Raw genomic sequence first — 20820 nt, 5'->3', positions numbered from 1 at the left:
CATGGGGCTGAGCAGGGCTCCAGGACCTGCTGCCACCCTGCATCCCTTGGGATACACTGGGACAAGCTCTCTGGATTGCTGGGTGTTCTGTCATGGTGTTTGGAACAGTTAGAGATTAGAGAAAAGCTGTTCTTTCTCCCTCCCCCCACCAACGTTCTCAGCCACCCAGACAGAAATCAGATCTGAAGATGTCTCCTCTGCCCTGCCTGCGTTTCTTCCTGCCTTTCCCACTGCCAAAAAGTGCTGTTCCACAGCAGAAAGCCTTGTGCAGGGGAAGCTGTGGAGCACTGTTGACATCTCCATCCCACTAGCACAGCTGGTGGCTGCAGGGACAGCTGTGAGCATTGCTGCAGGGAGCTCCTGAAACGCTGGGCTGGGAGTGCAGAAGCACTTTTAGTGGTGAACATCATGGTGCCCTGGTTTTGCCAGCCCTATGCCATGGCCATGCTAAGCTTCTTTGGTCAGACGAGCATCAGCAAATCTCATTTCCAAGCCGTGAGCAGAGCGGGTTGAGCTCCAGCCCTCAGCCACCTTCGTCCAGAGGGTGGTCCAGGCAGCGATCCCAAAATAAGTCCTAAAAGGAAGGTCTTTCATGCCTGGTCTTCCCTGCTCCTCCTCAATTGCCAAGCATGTCTGGGACAAGAAAACCTTGTGTCTTCTCCAAACCCAGCTTCTCCAGCCCAGTTAACCTCTTTGGAACCTCCCAGCATCACCCCCTTGGGGGCTGATCATTGCTGTTAAGACTTTAGAGGTTTGGTTCCATAAAATCGGGCGCTTGGAAAGCTGTGGGTGAGTGTGTAGTGTCTCCCAGAGGAGAGTATTATTTTTAATAGTATTTTGGAATGGAGTGGTATTTTGATACTGAGAAGGAAGTATCAATACATCCTTCTCTTTAGCAACATGTTGGTGCCATCTGAAGGAGCCCTGAAGGGAACCTGTGCTCCCTGCAGAGGTTTCACTGCTTTTCCCAACATCACTCTCTTTTTCCCTTGCAGTGCAAGAAGAAGCACACGCTAGTTTGCCCTGACTTCGCCAAGAAAGGAGTCTGCCCCAGTGGTGCCCGGTGCAAGCTGCTGCACCCACAGAAGAAACGCCACCCAAAAGAGGCAGAAGATGGGGAGCGCAGTGACCCCCCCTCCAAGTGGAGACGAGTCTGGGAGGAGACAGGCAGGTAGGAGAGAGCAGAAGAAATTCACTTTGCTGTTCTTAAACAGCTTTCTTCCTAGCCTGCTCAAAAACATTTCCTCTTCCAGGTGTGTATCCATCTGTGTGCTGGTTTGTTTTAAGATGTTGATGATGTGGGTCATCGTGGTGCCTTCTTTGTAGAGTAACGGGGTTGGGCAGGGTCCATGCTCAAGGGAGAGGTCCCCAGGCAGAGCTAATGGAGAGAAAAAGTAAGATAGCTTGCATCTTGCTACCTGATGTGTGCCGTTGGAGTGTAGCTATCTTCACCCTTAGAAATGTGCTGCCCAGTGCTTTGGCACCTCCAGGTCTCTTTGAGGCTTTTGTAGACCTTCCTCCTGGGAGGTGGAGGAGCCCTGATGGAGACCCTACTGCCAAAACCAGGTACAGTTTATCCATAGCTCTGTGAGAAACTGGAAACCATCATCCCTCTTCCTCTTCTTGATGGCAGAGAGCAGAGCTGAGCTCTTGGTGTGGCATGGAGGGGCTTGCCATCAGGGCTGGACTCACTGTCTGAAGAAGCAGAGATGGGGACAGACATGAAGATACAATAGGCTTTGTAAAACTATTTGATGCTGGGCTGGGTCCTTGGTTAATCCTTGGAAGCTCTCTGAGCTCTCTGTGGTACTTTTGGATGCTGGGATCTGGGATGGAGCCACAGACTGATGATGAACACGTTGGTCCTCGTCCTCACAGGGAAACAGATCTTCTCAAACTTGGCACATTCTTGCCTTCTTCTGCCCTCACCCCTGAGCTCTGCCTGTAGAATGACTACATCCCAATGCAATTAAAATTAAAGCCAAGTTGAAATCTGGCTTTAAAAAATGAAATCCAGAAGTCCTGGTTAGCAGGAAGAGAAAACACCAGCCTGGATGCTTGGCTCCTCTGTGGCAATTTGCAGCAGGATGTGGGGGTGAAGGTGGAATGGCAATGGAGGGACCTGGGAGCCGTGCTGGTCTGGTCCATGCTCTTGCCCAGTCCTGAGCCTCATCCTGGTCCTGCCTTGTAAGGTAGCAGAGGGGGACAAGCACTCAGCGGGCTCTCTGAACTTATTCCGGGTGACAGAAGAGCCTTGGAATGACGCAGAGCTCACGTCCCCAGTGTGAATGAGGTATGAAATAGCTCCTTGCTCTTTTTTAGGTAAGGAGGCATAAGCCCAGGGCTGAGCAGTGGGGGGGCACCCTCCTCCTGTCCTGGGGCCGGCTCCTGGCATCCTCTGCTAGGAAGGGAGCACACCCAAGCTTGGAAGCTGCTCAGGAGGTTTTTTTTTTTTCCTTTATTGGCACCGTCATCAGAGATGTCGAATGAGTTGAAGTGTCATATTCGCTGGGCTCGGAGGAGGGTGGCAGGGTTGGGGCTAAGCCAAGCCCAGCAGGACATCTCCAAGCCATCCCTGCTACCCATGCCCTCCATCTCCCCTCCTCTCTGCTTGCTTAGCCCAGCCGGCACCCAAACAGCCCATCACCTCCACAAGCACACCTGAGAACTGGAAACCTTGCAGGGAAGTGCGGGGCAGGGAATCCAGCTGGAGGGTGAGAAACTCTGTCTAAATCCAAGCCAGCTTCTGGGAATTTAGAGATACAGAGCAGCTTGGGATGGAGCCCAGGGAGCCTTCATGTGTGGCTCTGGTGGTTATCCCAGCCTCTTCCATTGCACGTGATGCCATGCCCATCATTGCCAAGTGGGATCGTTTTATTTTTCTGTATTAATTTTCCCCTGTGCCTCCTTCAGGAATGATCCAGCTCAGCTCTGTGATGATGGGGAAATGCCCGGACCCTCCAGTGCGGAGCAAGAAGTTAAGTTTTGGAAAGAGACAGACACTTCGCCAACCAACTGGCTGCAAAAGCTGCCGTCCTTCATCTCCCTCCAGTCCTCAGCATCCCCCAGGGACGAGGGCTGCAAAGTGGAGAAGGATGAGGACGAGCCAGAGGATGAGCCAGGTAGGAAGTGCTTGCTCTGGTTTTGCTGACGCATGCTCTGAGCTGCTCTGATTCACCGTGCGGGAGAGTTATTTCCCAACTGCTCTCAGTGGGTTTTGGTGAGATCCATGTACCTTGTGAGATGCCAAGCCATGGGAGCCCAAAGTGGGATGGCAATCAGGACTTGTGTCTCTCTGCACACAAGGGCACATGTCCCTGGCTCTGCTCCTGAAACCACGCAGTAGGATTTTGTCCCCATCTTTTATCATTGTCCCCTTCTTCCTTATCCTTTAAATTATCTGATGATGAATCCAGTCTCATTCCAATGACGGACCTGCAGCAGTCTCTGGTAGAAGGGTGTTTCAGAGGGGTGTAGTGATGCTCTGCCTTGCTGCTGGACCCACAGAAGGACCTCTGGACTGTTCATCACACATATTTCCCAGGGTGAAATAGCTTCAAAGCTTAAAAATAAAAACACCCCTGGTGGGAGGTGGGGTGACGTGTTTGCAGGTTGCAAGTTCAGAGGAAGAGCCATGTTAATCTGAGATGATCTGCTTTATTCTTTTGCTAAAAGATGGGGGAAGAGGGTTTGTAAATCAGTAACATTTTTGGAAAAGGCTGTTTTAGGATGAGCAAAACTTCTTAAAAACTCCGACATGTGAGAACAAACAGCATCTGCTTCAACATTTTATATTTTTGAAAAAATTCAGGGAAATGTTTCAATTGTTTGAAACGGAACTGACTGTGGGAATAAAAGCAGGGGGAGGTAGCTGAAGTAATGAGAAGAAACGTCTTTGTTTCTCCAGAGTGGCTCATGGTGGACGTTAGCTACATTTCTGCTTCTCCAACATTTTCCTTGCTTCTTCCTCTCCTAAATCAGCTCTGACACTGGAAAATCCAGCACTTTGGGGCACTGCAGGGATGCGTCCGCAGGAGCAGAGGTGATGGAGGTGCCAAGGCAGAAATCATGTCTGGTCCTTCCCAGTGCTGGGTGGGAGGTTTTTGGCCAGGTGATACTTCAAGCTTTCCTTTTCATCTCCTGTCCTTCACTGGAGGGATGTACAGCAGCTGCATCTCCTGAGCACCTTCGTGAAAAGGGAGGCAGCATCTGGCTCAGAAAACAGAATATTTTGTGGCAGTAATGATGAAATCCTTGGCTCAGTATGAACCAAAGGGCTGGAGCATCCCTCTCTGTCTTCTGTCCCGTGCCACCTCTGACTGAGTATGCAGTTGGAACAGGATCCCATGGGGAGAAGGGATGAATTCAGTACTGAAAGCCAGGCTGGGGCATTTGCATGGTTGTCCGTAAGCAGGTACCAAGGATTTGCAAGGCAGTGCCAGGCTTGAACACGGAATGCTTCAAGCCAGGGAGGTCTGAGATGCCTTAATGGTGTGGGAAGGAAAATTCTCGGGATTAGCCACATATTCCTGAAGTCACAGGCAAGTGAGTGTGCTGTCGAATCACAGTGCGGCGGAGACAGCAAGGGACCGTTCTGGCTGGGAATGGCTCCTCTCCGTGGCATGGGGTGAAGTTCTCCACTTCCCTTTCCAGGGATTTCTTCCCCTGCGTGCCTCCCTTCTTCCCTCTCCTTGGCTCTGGTTCAACTCCCTTTTGATCTCAGTGATGCAGCCAGGGAAGCACTCCCAAAGCAGTGGCTTAATCGGTTTTTTTATCTCTGTGGTGAAGATGGAGCAATTAATCTGTGGACAAAAAAGCTGTCAAAATGCCCTGGATTGCACTTGGCAGCCTGGAGTAACTCGGTCGAGAGGGCAGAGGCATCATCCTGGCAGCGAGGACATCCTTTTCCTCTTAACTCCGGTTTGCACATTCAAGGGAGGATGATTTCAGGTGTTTTGGGTGGGAGGATGAGTAGAAGGAGCTGGTTCAGTCCAGCGGTGTTGGGAGGAAGGCTGTGGGGAGCTGGTGTGTATGGGGCTGGGGCATGCATCCCTCCATGCTCCTTCTCCTTTGCCCAGGGAACACCGGCATCGGGAAAGCAGATGCCAGAAGATCAGAGGAAAGGCAAACCAGGCAGGAATTGCAGATGGCTGTAAAATCATCTGATGATGAAGCAATTTCCCTGCCAAAGGGATGCAGTGTGGTGAGTCTGGGCATGAGAATGCTCTTCAGTGCCTGAGTTTGCCCATGCTTGGCGCTGTGTTGCAGTTGGTAATTAATCTCAACACACATCAACACACATGGTAATCATCTCAACACACAAACAAAGAGGCTCAGGCACAGCAGAAGCTGGGGACCCCCATAACCTAATGGGAGAGAAGGCGCCCAAGCCACTAGTGAGCCGTCATCCCGAAAGAGCACAGGGTGGGGCTTAGGTGCTGCTGAAGGACCAAATGCTTTATGGTGGCCACATCACCAGAACTGGTGTTTATGAGCTTGAAGTGCTGTTTTGAGCTGAGCAGGTGGTCAGGATGAGTCTGCGTAGCTCTAGGTAGTAGCTGGGGTCTGCAGTGGGGCTTGGGGGTCTGCGCCTTCCCCGCTGTGGATTTCATACCCAGGATAATATTGGGTTTCTGCTTGTAAAGCCTGAAGGTGACACACAAATTGGTGGGGTAGTAAATAAGGAGGAGGACAGGTTATTATTACAGAGTGAGCTGAATTGCTTGGTTAAATGGTTACAATTTAAGAAAATTCCCTTTTAAGACTGGTAGATGCAGGAGGAATTAAATAAAAACACAGGCTCTCTGTGCAGGAGGGATGGAGTGTGGGTTTGGAGATGACATTTAAGGACAAGTGTGGGCAACAGTATCAGTTTGTGGGGTCTCAGTGGGGGTCTGCAGCCTCTGGCCTTGGGATATAGAAAAGAGGAACTGGAAAAGGAGTGATGCGGTCTGCATGTGTGGAGCAGAGCCCGCTGTTATTCTTCAGTTGGGAGGGTTCCCAACCTGCAAGAGGAGCCTTGTAGTTTGGGGTCAGAGTGGTAGTTTGAGGCCACTGGTGCTTTCTGAGCACCCTCCAAAAAGCCTGTCCATGCAGCACAGGGAGAGCAAACTGCTTCCAGCCAGGCATCCCAGCTGGGAAGGGTGGGCTTGGTGGCATCCTTGTTGTGTTCTCCATCCAGGAGGGCAGAGCTGGAGGGAGCAGGGGCTCCCCTACCCCTCCAACACCCGTTTCCAGGTAATGGGCTTTTCCATATTTCACCTTCCAGTTAAATAGCCTGTGCTGGAGCCTAACTGGCCTCCCCGCGCTAATTGTAAGCAAGTGCACCAATGCAAACCATTCCAATCGAGTGCTAATTTAATTAGAAAGCACCCATTTTAGTTAATTTGTTCGAGAAGATCACTGAAAACTCCTGGAGAGAACAGATGTTCCCCTCTCCCCCGATGAACATTCAGGGGTTTGTAAATGGCTCCACTCAGCCTTGTTTAGGAGAGAAAAGAGGATTTTATAGCTGCAAACAACCCTTTCTGTAAACATTTTACAGCTCTCTGCACGTTTGAGTGACGATAAACCCCTAGCAACTCGGCGGGCTGCAAATTTGCGACCATACGGCTATCATTTTATTGTCATATTTCACGGTCGTAACGTTAATGGAAGATGCTCGCTACAGTCTTTTTTAACGGCTCCGCTGAGCACGCTCAAACGCTTTGGCTTTGGAGGAATTCACGGAGGTGCAGCGCTTCTGGGTTTGTTTACAGCTTTCACTTCTGGAGGAATAACTTTGCAAATGCAAATCTCCCCCCTTCTCTGCCGGGCTGGACCAGTGCTTGAGAGCCACCCCCAACAGGGCATGTGACTGTGGGGGTGGGCAACCCCTTGGTGCCAGATCCTGATCCAACCATGCCCAGCTCCTGGAATGTAAGAGAAAGCTGGTGCTGTGAGCCATCCAGTTGGATGTGGCCAGACCCCCTTGGCTGCACTGAGGGTCCCATGGGGTCTCCCATCACCTGTAGTATCTCCTTTAACCCTACTTCTGACACCAGCTCTTTGATCTAAAACTTATTTCAGCAGCCAGGTGCGGCAGCCAACCCTTTTGGTCAGTGTGAGCCAGCAGCAGAAGATGCCCTGGAGCTTTCCAGAGAGCATCTGTGTGGTTGGGGATGAAGGGCTAGGACATTATCCTGGGATAACAAGAGCTGGCATTCACTGTCAGCTTTGATGCTGGCAGGACTTAGCGCAGTTCGCTTCTCTTGGTAGGATCGTGGAGGAAATATTTCTATGGATAAAATACAGGGAACTGGTTTGTCTGTGTGGTCACAAACATCTCCTTGTACATCCTGTGCTCCAACCTCAGTCGTCTTGATGGCATTCACTGAACTCGCTCCAGTATGTCCATGTCCTTCTGTACTGGGGAGCCCACAGAGCTCCAGGTGTGGTCTCACAAGTGTTGGATGTTTTCATAGCACTACCAAATTAGCCCAATCCTGAAAAGCGCTGCTAATGAAGCATTTAATGCAGACCTCAGTGCTGAACTCAGACTTTTTCATGGTAAATCTGAAGCCTTTTGTTTATCCAGGGGAAATTTTTTTTATATAGTTTTCTCTTACTGATCTGTTATCTGTTATGCACCTCCATGGAGAGTCTGGCTCCATCTTCAACCACCTTTAGGTAACTGAAGACAAGTAGTTAAAGACAGCAATTCCCCATTAGTTTTCTCATCTCCAGACAGGAACCCCCTGGTTCTCTCTTCTCTTCCATCCAGGTTACCTTCAGGAGGCATCTGAGCCACCTTGGACTTCTTTGAGGATCTTGAGTCCTGGCTGGTGGGGAGCTGAGGTTTTGGCCTTCCTGGTGGGGCTCGTTGCCTCTTTTTGGAAAAGGCCTTGGCCATGATGAAGTCAGGGGCTAAATGCTGCACCTGCAGCCGGTCCACCTCCCTGGCTTCTTCTTTGGGTGGGACCACATCCATGACCTCTTCTTCAGGTGGGGTCACCTCCATGGCCTCTGGATCTCCCACGACTTGGCTGAGGGCAGCTGTTCTGTCCCACACAGTCTTCCCAGCCTTTCTGCTCCTCCTCTGTGTATTCCTCCTCCAGGTTCCCTCCATTGACTTGTCATTGACAGCACCACCTTTCTGAGCAGGGTCCTGGTGCGTCTCCTGCACTGCTGGTGGGGGTGTTATGGCTCACTGTTGTCAGACCTCTCTTGGAGAGCTGGTCACTGGAATGGACCTCTCTTCCTCAGAGTCTGGCTAAGGTGCTGGAGAAGCTCTTTCCTGGGCCTCCCAGCTTTTGAGGAACCTGCTTGAAGGTCTTGGTGCCTCACCCAAAGGCTGGCAATAACTCTTGACTCCGCCGTACCTTTGCTTGCTCCATGCATCCTGGGTGCTCACAGCAGCAAGAAACCCAGCAAGCTGTGGAGCCAGATCAGTGGACCATCTAATAAGGGCTATGGGACAGTGGATGGTTAAGTGGCTTGTGACATCTCAGGATTGCTGTGATGTGTGGCTGGCTTGGTCACCTGCCAGGTTGGGAAGAGTGAGGGGGTTGATGGGCTGAGGACTGCTTTTCATGTGGCTTTTCACTTGTGGAGAGCCAGGGAACTCTGCAGAGCTGCTCCTGGTCCCCTCATAGGTTCCTGGGGCAGATCAGATTGATGGGAGATGGTTACAGATCATCTGAGATCTTTGGTCACAGTAGTTTTAGCCTTTGCAGGCAAGGGCAGCAACTGAAATCTTTATGCAGAAACAGGGGTTTTGGCAGGATAGTGGTGTGTGCCTCAGTTTCCCCATTTGCTATATTCTTCTAATTAGCAGCAGCTCTGAAGCTTTATTGGCAGTTTGTGGGTGGCTTGAGGCGCTGCAGGATGGAAACAGCTGGGAGGGTTGAGGGAGAGCCAGGGATGAGTTTAGGTATGAGAGGAGCAGATAAACCATCTCCTTTGTGTTTTGGGGGTCTTTCCCTTCAGCTCTGGGCCATTTTCAGATCCAAGTCCAGGCCTTAGGATCATAGGATGCAAGGGACCTGGGGAGGTCATCAAGTCCAGCCTCCTGAACCTGTCCAACCTCAACAATAAGGTCCAGCTCATCATCCAGGTAGGAGATGGCAGGAGTTGGTGGAGACACTTTGATGGTCATGGTAAGAGCTCATGAGAGTTACAAGACCTCCCAGATCCTCAGGAGATGATACCAATGGGACAAGGAAAAGTTAAGGAGAGGAAGGGCAGAAGGACACCAAGCCCTGAAGTCTGCAGGGAAAGAAAAGGGAATTAGGAGTGTGCTTGATGTACCTTGTTGTCCTTACATCAGTGTTACCATTGCTGTCTTTCTCTGAGGCACTCTAGTCTCACAGGATAAATTAACAGGCTCCACATCAGGCAGCAGGAAATCTCTGTCTTCCTTCCTGATGGTACCCATGAACCAATCCCTGCCTCATAGCTTAACAACCTGGAGGGCTCCAGGACAGTGTGGACCTTGGTGGTACCTTCCCATCTCTTCTCCTGGCATTTGGCAGATCTTTCTTGTAATGGAGAGGGTGATCCATGCACCTGGCAGGTGGTGATGGGATGTTCCTGTGCTCATCCTGATCTCCTCCTTTGCTGTGTTATCCTGCTGCAGGTGAATGCTTCCTTCACCAGCTTCTCAGCCAACGCCACGCTCCATCAGGCATGTAGGGAGAGTTTAATAAGAGAGCATCAAAACTCTTTCGTAACTGAATTAACAAACCTTTAATAGAATTGCTTTTTCTAATGCAAAAATCTGTTGAGCTGCAGGTAGCAGGCTGCATCCACCCCTTGGACAGGACAGTGCCTAGCAGTCTAATTGGTTTCCTGTTAATGGGCTGGATCTACTTGGGTCATTAGCAATTGCATCTTCTCCTCCTGAGTCAGCAGGTCCCTACAGATTTGGGGGCTGTTTGGTGAGTGTCTCTGCAGCGGGGTGGGTTTAGGTTGCTTTCATACACCGTGGATACTGGTTTCAGACATCTTCTTGGTCATGAATGCTTCCTTCCCAGCCCAGAGAAACAGGTAGACTGATACTCAGGCTGATGGACCTCACCAGAACTCCTTGGTGGACCTTGCGTTAGATGCCTTGTATCTGGCAGCCCTTGCCTCTGTTTCTCCATCCTTTCATTTTCATCCCTTACTAAAGCCCTGATCCTGCTGCAGAACACCACCAGGTTTGGGGTACCATCAGGCTGTGGGGTAGTGCAGATAACATGGCTGTTGTTGAAGGCTGGAATTGGATCGCCGCATGTCTTGGTGGCTCTGGGAAGGTCCAAAAGTCAGAAACTTTACTGCCATTTAACTTCCTTACTGCAAAGGAACCAGTGTAGTTGACACTTCCAGTAAACCTGGTGAGTGCAGTGACTTTTTCTAATTGGGCTCTCGCTCTGAATCAGAATCATCATTTCTTAGCCCACAAAAGGCTGTTGGCAATACTGTTCTCTGATTTACTTTCTGCCTGGACTGAGCCGCCTGCACGTTTGCAGTCCTCTTCCCTGATTGATTTGCAGGTGACTTTCAGACCTGCCAAGTCTCACTCCTTTGCCAGGACTGAAATCTACTTCTTCCATATTAATTTGTTACCCATTTTTTAGGGTCTTGTCCACCTGTGGCAGAGGGTCTGTAGACCAGGGCTTTTAGACTTGGCTCAGGATTTCTGAAGGCCCCTCTTGTTCAGCCTGCGGCCACTTGGCAGCCATGTTGTTCCCCCCCAGGTTATTTAATGACCAAAAAACTGAAGCTGGAAGAGCCCTCCCAGGTGGTGAAATCCCGTCTTCTTCAGGGTAAACTTCAGCTCACCAGTAAAAGACAAACATGGTGTTCACCACGCATCATCAAGGCCATGTCAACATGCACCACCAGAGCACAAAACATCTCTGCCATGCCCGACGAAGCCCCACTCCCACCACTGCAGCTCATGGCTAGTGTTCCGATTGCTTTTTTCCACTTAAAAGAAGGAATTAAGGAGAAGAGACATGGAAAGAACATCCTGGCACAGATACCCTGCTCTGCAAGCATGGCAGGAGACAGGCACTACTAGGCAGCAGTGGGACATCACCCCCAGCCTGTCTTCGCTTCGAACATCCTAGTTAGGAAGCAAGAAAATATCTGAGCATTTTTCCTTCTGGACAAAGCTTCTCATGACATCCCAGCCTTGATGCTTCCCCCACATGAGGGGCAGAAGGTCTGGGCGGAACAGCAGCAGGGTGAGGTTTTGGTGCAGGTTGTCTCACCAGATGGATTAATGCAGGATCGAGCCAAGGAGATCCAGCCCCCCAGCTGCTTTTTCTATATGAAAAATAATTTGTGGAAAATTCTGGGGCTTAACCCTTGCCATTGACCTTTCCATCCTGCCTTTGGTTCTTGGGCTTTATTTAAAAATATCAATAATAATTTCAATTTATTTTTTAAAGGCATCTCCCAACGTACGTTTCTCTGGGAGCTGACTCAGTGAGTGCTTTTGCTGAGAAAGGAAAAGCCATTTCCAAGGCAGATTCAGCCTCTGGGCTTCCCCAAAGTGGTCAAGAAGGGGTTAAAGTGATATTTTTCCTTTGGGAATGGGGGAAAAAAGTGGTTTGGGGGGATAGGGAGATTTCTCCTCACAGTGTTAAACTTGGAGCATCCGGCAGGGAGATGCTGGGATGCATCTCGGTGCTCCGAGCCGTCAGGTGGAAACTTTTGCACCCCCCTTTGCTGTGTTAATAACCAGAGCATTAGCTGGCTGGTTGTTAATTGTAGCCACCTTGTTAGCCCGCTCTCCTTTTAGAAATGGGAATATATTTTTTGTTCGGGGCTATTGCACACAGTCAGCTCTCGGGGAGGAGCAGGTGGTTGCGGGTATCATGTCCCACACGAAGCCCCTTCCTGGAGCCTGGCTGGATGCAGGAGAGGACGAAAAACACTCAGGAGAGTGATGGAGACCAGACATCCATCAGGTTGGAGGTTGGTCAGGAAGGAAAAGCATCAACATAACTGGCTTTCCCTCCAGCAAAGCTTTTTATAGCTGGCTGGTGGAGTTTGGAAAGCTGCAAGCAAGCCATCTTCCCGTGCATCCCCTTGCTTTGGGGCTTGGGAATCTTCCACCAATGATGTGGGGCAGTCTCCAGCTGCCTCCCACCCTCACAGCTCGGAGGGGAACAAATTTATTTAAACCCTCATCGATCAGGAATGGTGGGCAGGGAGAGAATCTGGGGACAAGGATGAGACCCTCCTCCTTTCATCCCTCATCTGAGGGGTTTCCCTACTTTTCAATCCCTTTAAAAAAACCTGTATCAGCATTGGGATGAAACAAATTTTGTTTTAACTTTCCTGTCAGCTGCAGCTGGAACTGCTCGGCTCGGCAGCGTCTGGGGGAAGGCCAGGTTTTATTGAAAAATATAATGGTGCCACCTGAAGCGTGATTTACTGCACTGTCCACTCCTCGGACTTGATAATATATTTCTATTAGATTTCCTTCTTTTCCCTCCCTTCTCCTCGTGAAGAGTGGCAAGTTTTTCCATCTGCCTGACACCTTCTTAGGTTTAGGCAAAATAAATGTTGATTTTCATCAGGAGGAAGAGCGCTGGAAGTCCTAATTCTCCAGCGAGGCTGACAAGCTCAGCAAAAGCTGCCCGGCTTTCGATGGAGAGCTTGTGATCCAGCCCTGGTTCTTCTCTTTGGAAGCAGTTCAATCATCGTAATGAAAAAGGGGCTTCTTAGCCCGGCTTTCGCTAACTAGAAATTATATACCTGGTTCCTGGAAGATGGATTGCATGGCTGCTGAAATGCAGGGAAGAAGCCGGCGGGGGGAGAGAGTGAAGGTACACAAGATGCGACCCAAGATTGATCACGCCATTTGCAGGATCTCCCATGCACAAAAGCAGAAAATATATTTTCTTTTGCTGGGGTGGGTTAAGTGACACCCCCGTTTTGTCCAGGTCCCCCCTGCCTCTGGTTTTCATGGTGATGTGGGATGCAGTGTTTGCCCATCCCCACTTGCTCTGTGGGGTGAAGCATCCACTGCTCCATGCTTTCCAGGAGCAGCATCTCCCTCCCTCCAAGGTGAGAAACTGGACTGGTTTAGTCCTTTTACAACCTCTTGTGGTTTTAATTCATTATTGCCCTCCTCAGTTTTTTGAGGAATATGTTGGAAATCAGACATGGATGCTGTGAAATCATCTCGGCTCCGTGCAACCCTGTACTGAAGTCAGGAAGCTAATTACGGTTGATTTAAAAATCATCCTTAATTTTTTTTCTTCTCTCCAAAAAGAAAGAAATCTATTTCTACTTCTGTAATCATATTTGCGTTAAATCGCAAAGCGTGGGTTTTGTGCCACTGCATGTATATTAGCTAATGAAGTTTTCTCCAGCTCATCCAGGGGAAACTGAGCTGTTCCCATCGTTCCCATTGGACTGGGGCGGCGGTTGCTGGTGGGGCAGGAGGAAGGAGATGCTAATTTTGACCCCTTGTGGTTGATGGATAGCAGCTCTGCTGGACCCTAACTACAGCAACCAGGGTGGGATTTGGAAATCCCAGGCTGGAAAAACCATCTGGCTCAATGCAAAAGAAATACTTGGGGTCAGCTGGAAAATTAGAAGGGTGGTCAGAGGCTGAGCAGGGTGTGATGGGCATCTGCTTGGTGGTGCCGTTCCCCAAAGCTGAATTTGGCTGCGTTTGCCAGTGACTAATAGCTGAGTCCATCATGGCTGCTGTGCAGCCCTCTGATGTATGGGTGTTATATTAAGGGTGGAAAGGTGCTAAATGAGCCCTCTTTATTTTACATAAATTAGCTCAAAAGCTATGTATCACTGCCACTACGGCTTAGGCTCTGAGCAAGTTTGTTTACCCAAGTTTAAAAGCAACAAAAAACTCTTGGTGGCTCCCTGTTGTTGGATGCTGTTTGGGCTCCTCACCCCTCCTGCTTCCCCTGCCCCCAAACCTCCTTCAGGCTTTCAAGGCTGCTTGAAGGTGCCCATTGTACCACATCTGTGTTGGGCATCATTGTTTGGGAGGTGCGATGCGGGGTGCTAAAGCTGGGGTTTTACAGAAATACGGTTAAGTTGTGTGGTGCTTATTCATCTGGAGAGGGTTTGGGCTGTATTCCCTCCATCTTCTCCGTGACCTTCTCCACCTGCTGTAATCCCAAGTGAGAGGGGACTTTTCCCACTAAACCTCATCACTCAGCAAGCTGTGGGTCCTTTTTTCTGGGAAACCTTCTCCTTTTCCCATCCACATTCATCTCAGTGTCTTCTTGCCCAAGTGGCCACTGCTCTCCTGCCCAGTCTGGTAGGTAAGACCCCATGAGCACCTCTCCACATACTTCAGCAAGGGAAAATAGGAGAAACTCCAGTGTTGTGGTTGAAATGGAGGGGGGCTTCATGCCATCCACCCCAGTCCATGGGCTGTGCCTGGATTTGTCGTGTGAAGATGCCACCTCCCAGAGGCACTTCATGGAGTTTTGACTCTGTATGAGCATCTGGGACCCGTTTTGGGGGAGACACAGTGCTCCAGCAAGGAGAAGTAATCACCCAGCACATCCTGGGGGGACGCTGGGGGTGGCTGAAAAGTTTGATCCCCAAACCTGGAGTGGCCAGAGCACCAAGTATGAGTTAACCTCTTGCTTGCCAGTGCTCTGCTCTTTCCTGCTCCAGCCCAGCCCCAAAGCAGGTCATGATGCTCACCTTGTGCTGCTGTTTGGAGGTTGACTACTTTTAAATTTCTTTTTCACCCATAACTTGGGGGTTTTGCAGCAGACTTGCTGCTCTGCGCCAGGAAGGGACCTGCAAGTGCCTCTGTCCTGTACTACTTCCAGGGGGCTGAGGGTGCTCAGGGATTTGGGGAATCCCAGCATCCACCTCCATCCCAGCAATGGCCAAGGGAGACATAGGCTCTGGACTTGCAGGGAGACATGTCCCCACCCCAAAGGGAACAACTCTGCACCAAAAGGCAGGGGAAAGGGCTGCAGGGCAGCAAGGCCAGGCTGAGCACCAGATTGGGGACACACGTGTTCCCACCAGCAGGCTGGCAGGGTGGTGGGGGAGCCACAACCATGGCTGTGGGCTTCAGGATGGGAGGCACAGAATGCAGTTAGGTGCACTCATTTATTTTTCTACATTTGCTCACTAATTAACCCTTCTTGTTGGCGGCACTGTGCCCTCTGGGGCAGCTTTTACTCCCTTTTCCCACTGTTAAGGCATGAAGCACCAGGACTGCAGGAGCAGCAGAGGAGCTCAGGATGCTCCTGTGACCCAAAGGATTTCCAAGGTGACCTGAGTCAACCTCAATGACTTTCTCCTCTTCCTTTCTTCTCCCAGGCAATGAGAAAAAGAAGAGGACTTTGCCACCGTCATCCTTGCGGGACTCTGAAAACGCACGTCTGGAAGAGGGCGGCAGAGGTGAGGCTGGTGGGTGCTAGTGGGGTCAGGTGCAGCTGGGGCAGGGGACCACCTACATCCCTGCTGCCTTTGCCCATCTCCAGTGTGTTAACCAACCACAGTCAAGCAAGGAGAAGCCCAGGGGTGTCCAGACACATGGTACCCCCCTCCCACCATCACCTTTGCCTTTCCTCCCTCCAGGCAAACAGCTGCAGATCAAGCCCCGGCTGTAAGCAAGACCCGATCAAGCGGCAGCTGACCAGCTCAGGAACTGCAGAGCCGGGCATGACCTGGCACCTACCTCAGGATGCCGTGGCCAGATGCAGCACCCCCTTCTCATCTTGCTTTTCTGGGACATCATTTTGGCAAGGAGACGGATGGCAGCATGGGGAAGCACCACCTGTTGCTGCAGGGGAGCAGCTTTGTTTGAAATACATTAATTTGACAATAGATTTATCTTTTCAGCCAGTGTATTGAAGGCAAGCCCTGCCGTCAGGCTCCCTGCATGCTTGCAGAGCTAGGAAGAGGCTCCCATCCCCATCGGTCCACTCACAGATTGTGGCTCTGCTGCAGTCCCAGACACAAGGTGATACAGGGACCTGAGGAGCTTAATGCCATCACGTGACATGCCTGCATCCAGGTCAGCCACTATACTGGGGACAAGTGTGGCCAGTGGTTGCAAGTCACTGTGGTGGTGTGTAACAGGGTGTAGAGCCCCAACTCAGCTCAGCCCTGATCTCTTCGTGCCAAGAGACCACCTGCATCCATCCCGCTCTATCCCTTTGCTTTTGGGAGATTTCTTGGAGTGGAGCTATGTGCCGAGAGCATCCCTAGTGGAAACGTGTGTTCGGAGCAGTGCTGAGCTCCCATCAAATGCTCCTGCAGCATGTCAATGTCTCCCGTGGCCAGCTGCACCCTGACGCCCACCTCTTCCCATCCCAGAGGGGGTTTGGTCCCCCCTGGGAGACCCAAACCAGCTCTTACGGGTTTTTTTTGGAAACTCCCAAATCTAAGCAGGAGCAAAACACAGGGGGAGCTTTGTGCCGAGTACTCCCAGCCATGCAGCTGCCAGCACATTGGGTTTTTGCATCCGTGGGTACAATTCCCACAGGGATTTCGGAGTGGTGGATGCTGTTCCCCCACACGGATGAGGTCCTGGGGACGGCTGCAGGACTTCCCTTTCCCAAGAGGTGCAGAGAGTCAGGGTTAGCCATGCGGGGTGGCAGGCTTTGCTCATCCACTGCCCTGAGTCGCAGCTGCAGGGAAAAGGCATCAGCAGGGACGTGGGTGAGCCCTGGGGCTCCCAGGGGACCCAGCACCCAAGTGTGCTCAGCAGTGGGGTGGGTGGTAGAGCTCGGCAGTGGGCTCAGGGGCACCACGGCTCTGGCAAGGGGCTGATGGCTGCGGTTTTTCCCCCTGCAACTGGGTGGTGTGGGACCCCACAGGGGTTTCCCTTCCCTAGGTGACCCCCTTGGGTGTTATCACCCCACATCTACAGACTGAGATGCTCTCCCCGGCTTGTGGAGGTGGATTTATCACCTGGCTCACATGACTGTGGGCACGGCATGCCACCAAAGGTGAGACGTCATTAATGCCTGTAACCTCCCTGGGCTCCTGTTTAGAGATGCTGCCCACTTCTGAACCAAGAGCTGGCGTGGGGGTTAGTACCACTTGGAGACCAGTTTGGGGAGGCCACGTCCCCAGCATCCTCCCAGCCATTGCAAGGACCAGCAGGTCCCCCACTCCAGGGCTGCACTCATACCCCAGCGTGTGTACAGTGAGCAGTTTTTTAATAAAAACTTCATTGTCTCCGTTGATGTTAAATGTCTTTTATTAACCCATGTGTTTTGATATGTAAATAAAGAGTTTCTTCCCTAGGATGCCTGGTCAGAGTGTGGCTTTGCTCTTTTTTTCAGTGATACCACATGAACACCCCCTCAAGGAGCTGGCTAATGCCGGTGGAGGGGCTTCTCTGATCCCCATATTTTTTGACATTTGTAATTATTATAACTTTCCCCCCTTTTACCTAGAAAGGATGTTTCTTCATGTGGTGGTTTCCTAAAAAAAACCCAAAAAACCCACCACCTAAATTCACTAAAAATCACCCTGGAGGAGATGATGATGATGCAAGTCCCCAGGGATGGCCAGTGCAGGGTGACAGTGGCCGGGAGCTTTGGTGTTTCCCATGGCTGTGGCTCCCTAATGAGCAATCTAACTGGGATTAAGGCTTGCACTGCACTAATTGAGTGAGGCAATGAGTAGCTTGCCGAGAGCCACGGCTCCGCCGCCCACCGGTGCCGCTGCTCCCTTCCTGGGGAGGATTGTAATTTATTGCTGGTTGTCATTAAAGCATTGCTTGGGGGTGATTAATTTCCAAGCAGGGATAAACGCAGCCCTGGGAGAGGTGTTGCTGAGCCCTGGTGGGTTCCCCCACTGCCACCAGCAGCCGCAATGCCTGGGTGATGGGCCCCAATGGGGGTTTATCTGTCCTCCCCATGAAGCTGGGGATGCTGTGGTAGTGGGTGCATGGCCGGGCTGTCCCAGAGCCCCAGCAAGGACGTGCCTTTGCTGGAGGGGTGGCACAGGGCAGTGTTTCTGGAGGGCACTGTAAACATTTCCTGGAAACACCTGCCACGGCGGGTGCTGCTGGCACAACTGTTGGTGCCTTGCCAGGGGGGCAGGTGCCGAGGAGGTGTCAGCCGCTGGCTCGCTTTTCTGCCTGTCATCAGGGTAGCTATCCCCTGCCCTCCTCCTCCTCCATGCCCGTAGCTGGTCCCACCATGGGCACCAGCCTCATTGCTGGTGGTTTTTCTTCCCCCTCCCAAAATGATTTCTGACCCTTCTCTGTGCAGTGACACCTGGGTTCGTGCTGCAGATGCTGGTGGAGCATTGCCAAGATGGTACCATCAGCTCATGGGGTGCATCATGGTGGACACCACCTTTGCCATGGGGTGATGCTACTATGAGGGCTTCCTAATCCAGCAGCACCCCAGACTGGGTGCTGCGCACCATCACCCTATCACCCTGTTATCAACCAACTGGGGAAACTAAGGCAGCACCCACACGGTTACCCAGCCCCGCTCGAAGGGTTAAAGGGGCACACAAGCTGCCCACTCTAAAAGCAAAAGGTGACGCCATCCCACCGCCATCCCATGGCCACCAACCTGGTTATGTCACTTGACCGCCTGCAAGTAAACTTAGATGACTGGTTCAGCGTGGCGGGGAGGGCTGGGGACATGCTCCCCCAGCTGTGTCACTGTACCCAGCCACCCCACTAAAAATACCCAAGGGGGTGTCGTGGGTGAGCGACGTCCCTGTTGGAGCCCGGCCCATTCCTAATCCCTTGGTGGCTGCTGTCCCATCATGGGTGGCAGCTGCTGATGGGGGCCGGGTGCCCCCAAGGTGCCAGCAGCTCCCAGGAGGAACGTGGTGCCAGGGTTAGGGAGGTGGCATCACATCCCAGACTCCCCACCCACACACCCCTTTCCCAGTGTGGGACCTCAACATCCCACTGCACAGGGACACTGATGCTGCATTTGGGGTCACATAAGCAAACGGAGGTTGAAAACACTCTATAAAAAGGGGGGTTTATTGCAAAAACATCCAGAAGCCCTTTTTGTCCCCTTCTTTGTCCCCTCCCTCAAGTTGGGGGTGAGGGATGGAGGTGTCCTATTATCCCCTGCCCAAGTTTGAGGTCTCCATTATGGGATATCTGTGTTCCAGGTTATCCAATATAGGTTAACTTCCAGCATCACCAGGGTTTTGGGGGACACATGTGGGGCTTTGCCTGCATGTGTGACCCTCCCTGGGGGGACAAACACACACACACACACACCCCTCTGCCCCAACTCAGTTTTACCTTGATGGGAGCAGATAGAAGGGGACAACAACCTCCAGAGGCCTGATCCAGTAAGAGAAATGATGTGAAGTTTTAATTGCTGGGGATGCAGCGGGGTAAGTGGGTTTATCCCCCCCAAAAAATTATTTTCTGCAGTAATTTGGCCCAAATAATCCCTGCTTCTGAATGGTCAGTTAGCACCATGGAAGGTAGTGTCCCCCAACCCCAAATCCCTGAGCAGGGATGACCATCAGCTGGGCAAAGGGACCGTCACCGCCCACATCCCATGGAGCTGCCTGTAGGGTGCAGAGGGGCAGGATGCAGCCAGGCTGGGATGCAGTGGGACCGAGGCTGCATCCTGCAGGTGATGGAGACAACCCTGAGTCCTGAGGGGGACTGCGGGTTGGTGGGTGGGTATTGATAGCCTCTGCAGGATGAAGCTGGTCATCCTTTGGGGTTTGGTGGGACAACTCAATGGCAACTGCCCTGTGCCTCAGTTTCCCTCAAACACTGGTGTGAGGAGCAGCTGTGCCCGCAGCCCCGCAGCTGGGACCAGGCTGCCATGTGCTCCATCCCTGGCCTCAGCACATTTCCCCATGTGATCCCTGAGCCCCGGGGTGCTGTCCCTGACCCGCTGCTCCCACACTGACACTGAGCCCATGGAAGTTAATTCTTATTCTCGCCTGGATACCCCAAACATCCTCATCCCTCCCGTGCTGCAGCTGCAGCAGCCACGAGGTGGCAGGGCTCGGAGCAGCGCAGCCACATCCACACCATGGGTCTCATCCTGCGGTGGGCTGAGCACCCCATGCCCCACTCCCCCCCACCCCTCACCCCCAAGCTGCCGATTAGTGCCTGTGATGCCTTTGCCGTGTTGCTGGGATGGTGGTCCTCAGCCTCGAGCTGGTAACGCTCCCCGCCATGTGCCGGGGCAAACGTCACGAAGCCAGGGGCAGCGGCTTAACTGGTCCAGCCCTGATGGAGCACGTGGAGTGTTTCCCTGGTGGATACAGCTGCTTCCTGACCATCAATAACTTGTGAAAACATAAAATAAATAAATAAATAAATTTTATATGTATATGGCTTTTTGCAAGGATGGCAAGCCTTTCCAATGACCCAGGAAGGATGCTGAGCTGTTCCCACCTGGGGAAACTGAGGTGGGGAAAGGGCTGCACCCTGATGTCACGCCTGGCACCTGCAGATGTCCTGGAGGCCATGGTCCCCCAGCAACTACTGCATGAAACCTGATTTGGGATCAGTAATCGCCGTTTTGGGATTTTCTTGTTTCTTTGGGAGAAAACTATGATTTCTATTTTTCCCCACTCCTTGCTCAGTCCGGCTTGGGCCCAGGGTGGTTGGTAGAAGCTGCAGTGGTGAAGGCATATGGTGGTGCCGGGGGCGCCTGTGGGGTGCAGGGGGGGATGCAGGGGAAATGCCCGGGGGTGCAGGCAGGATGCCTGTGCTGATGCCTGGGGGGTGCAGGGGGGTTGCCCGGGGTGTGCCCAGGGGGTGCGGGGGGGGTGCCTGGGGGGTGCAGGGGGGTTACCCTCGGGTTGCCAGGAGGATGCCCTGGCCACTGTCCCCCCGGCTTCTCCTCCGGAGCGGCCGCCAGCAGCGCCGAACCC

The 20820-nt window shown here is 52.0% G+C and overlaps 1 protein-coding gene across 2 annotated transcripts in view; it reads left to right on the top strand.

Moving 5' to 3' along the window:
• The window catches only part of ZC3H3 (zinc finger CCCH-type containing 3), a 186705-nt gene extending 169468 nt beyond the window's left edge, over positions 1–17237 (top strand). The window contains exons 10-13 of one of the 2 annotated variants that reach the window (XM_037378831.1): positions 996–1171; positions 2914–3122; positions 15298–15378; positions 15559–17237. In XM_037378831.1, the coding sequence (XP_037234728.1) occupies positions 996–1171; positions 2914–3122; positions 15298–15378; positions 15559–15590 (498 nt within the window). In that variant the 3' untranslated portion in view covers positions 15591–17237. The other variant, XM_037378832.1, reaches the window with a different exon arrangement.
• Positions 17238–20820: the final 3583 nt, after the last annotated feature.

This window comes from Falco rusticolus, chromosome 3 (genome assembly GCF_015220075.1).
Source record: "Falco rusticolus isolate bFalRus1 chromosome 3, bFalRus1.pri, whole genome shotgun sequence".
NCBI classification, from domain to species: domain Eukaryota; kingdom Metazoa; phylum Chordata; class Aves; order Falconiformes; family Falconidae; genus Falco; species Falco rusticolus.
The sequence above is the reverse complement of the archived record's forward strand: the minus strand, read 5'-3'. Positions and strand labels throughout refer to the sequence as shown.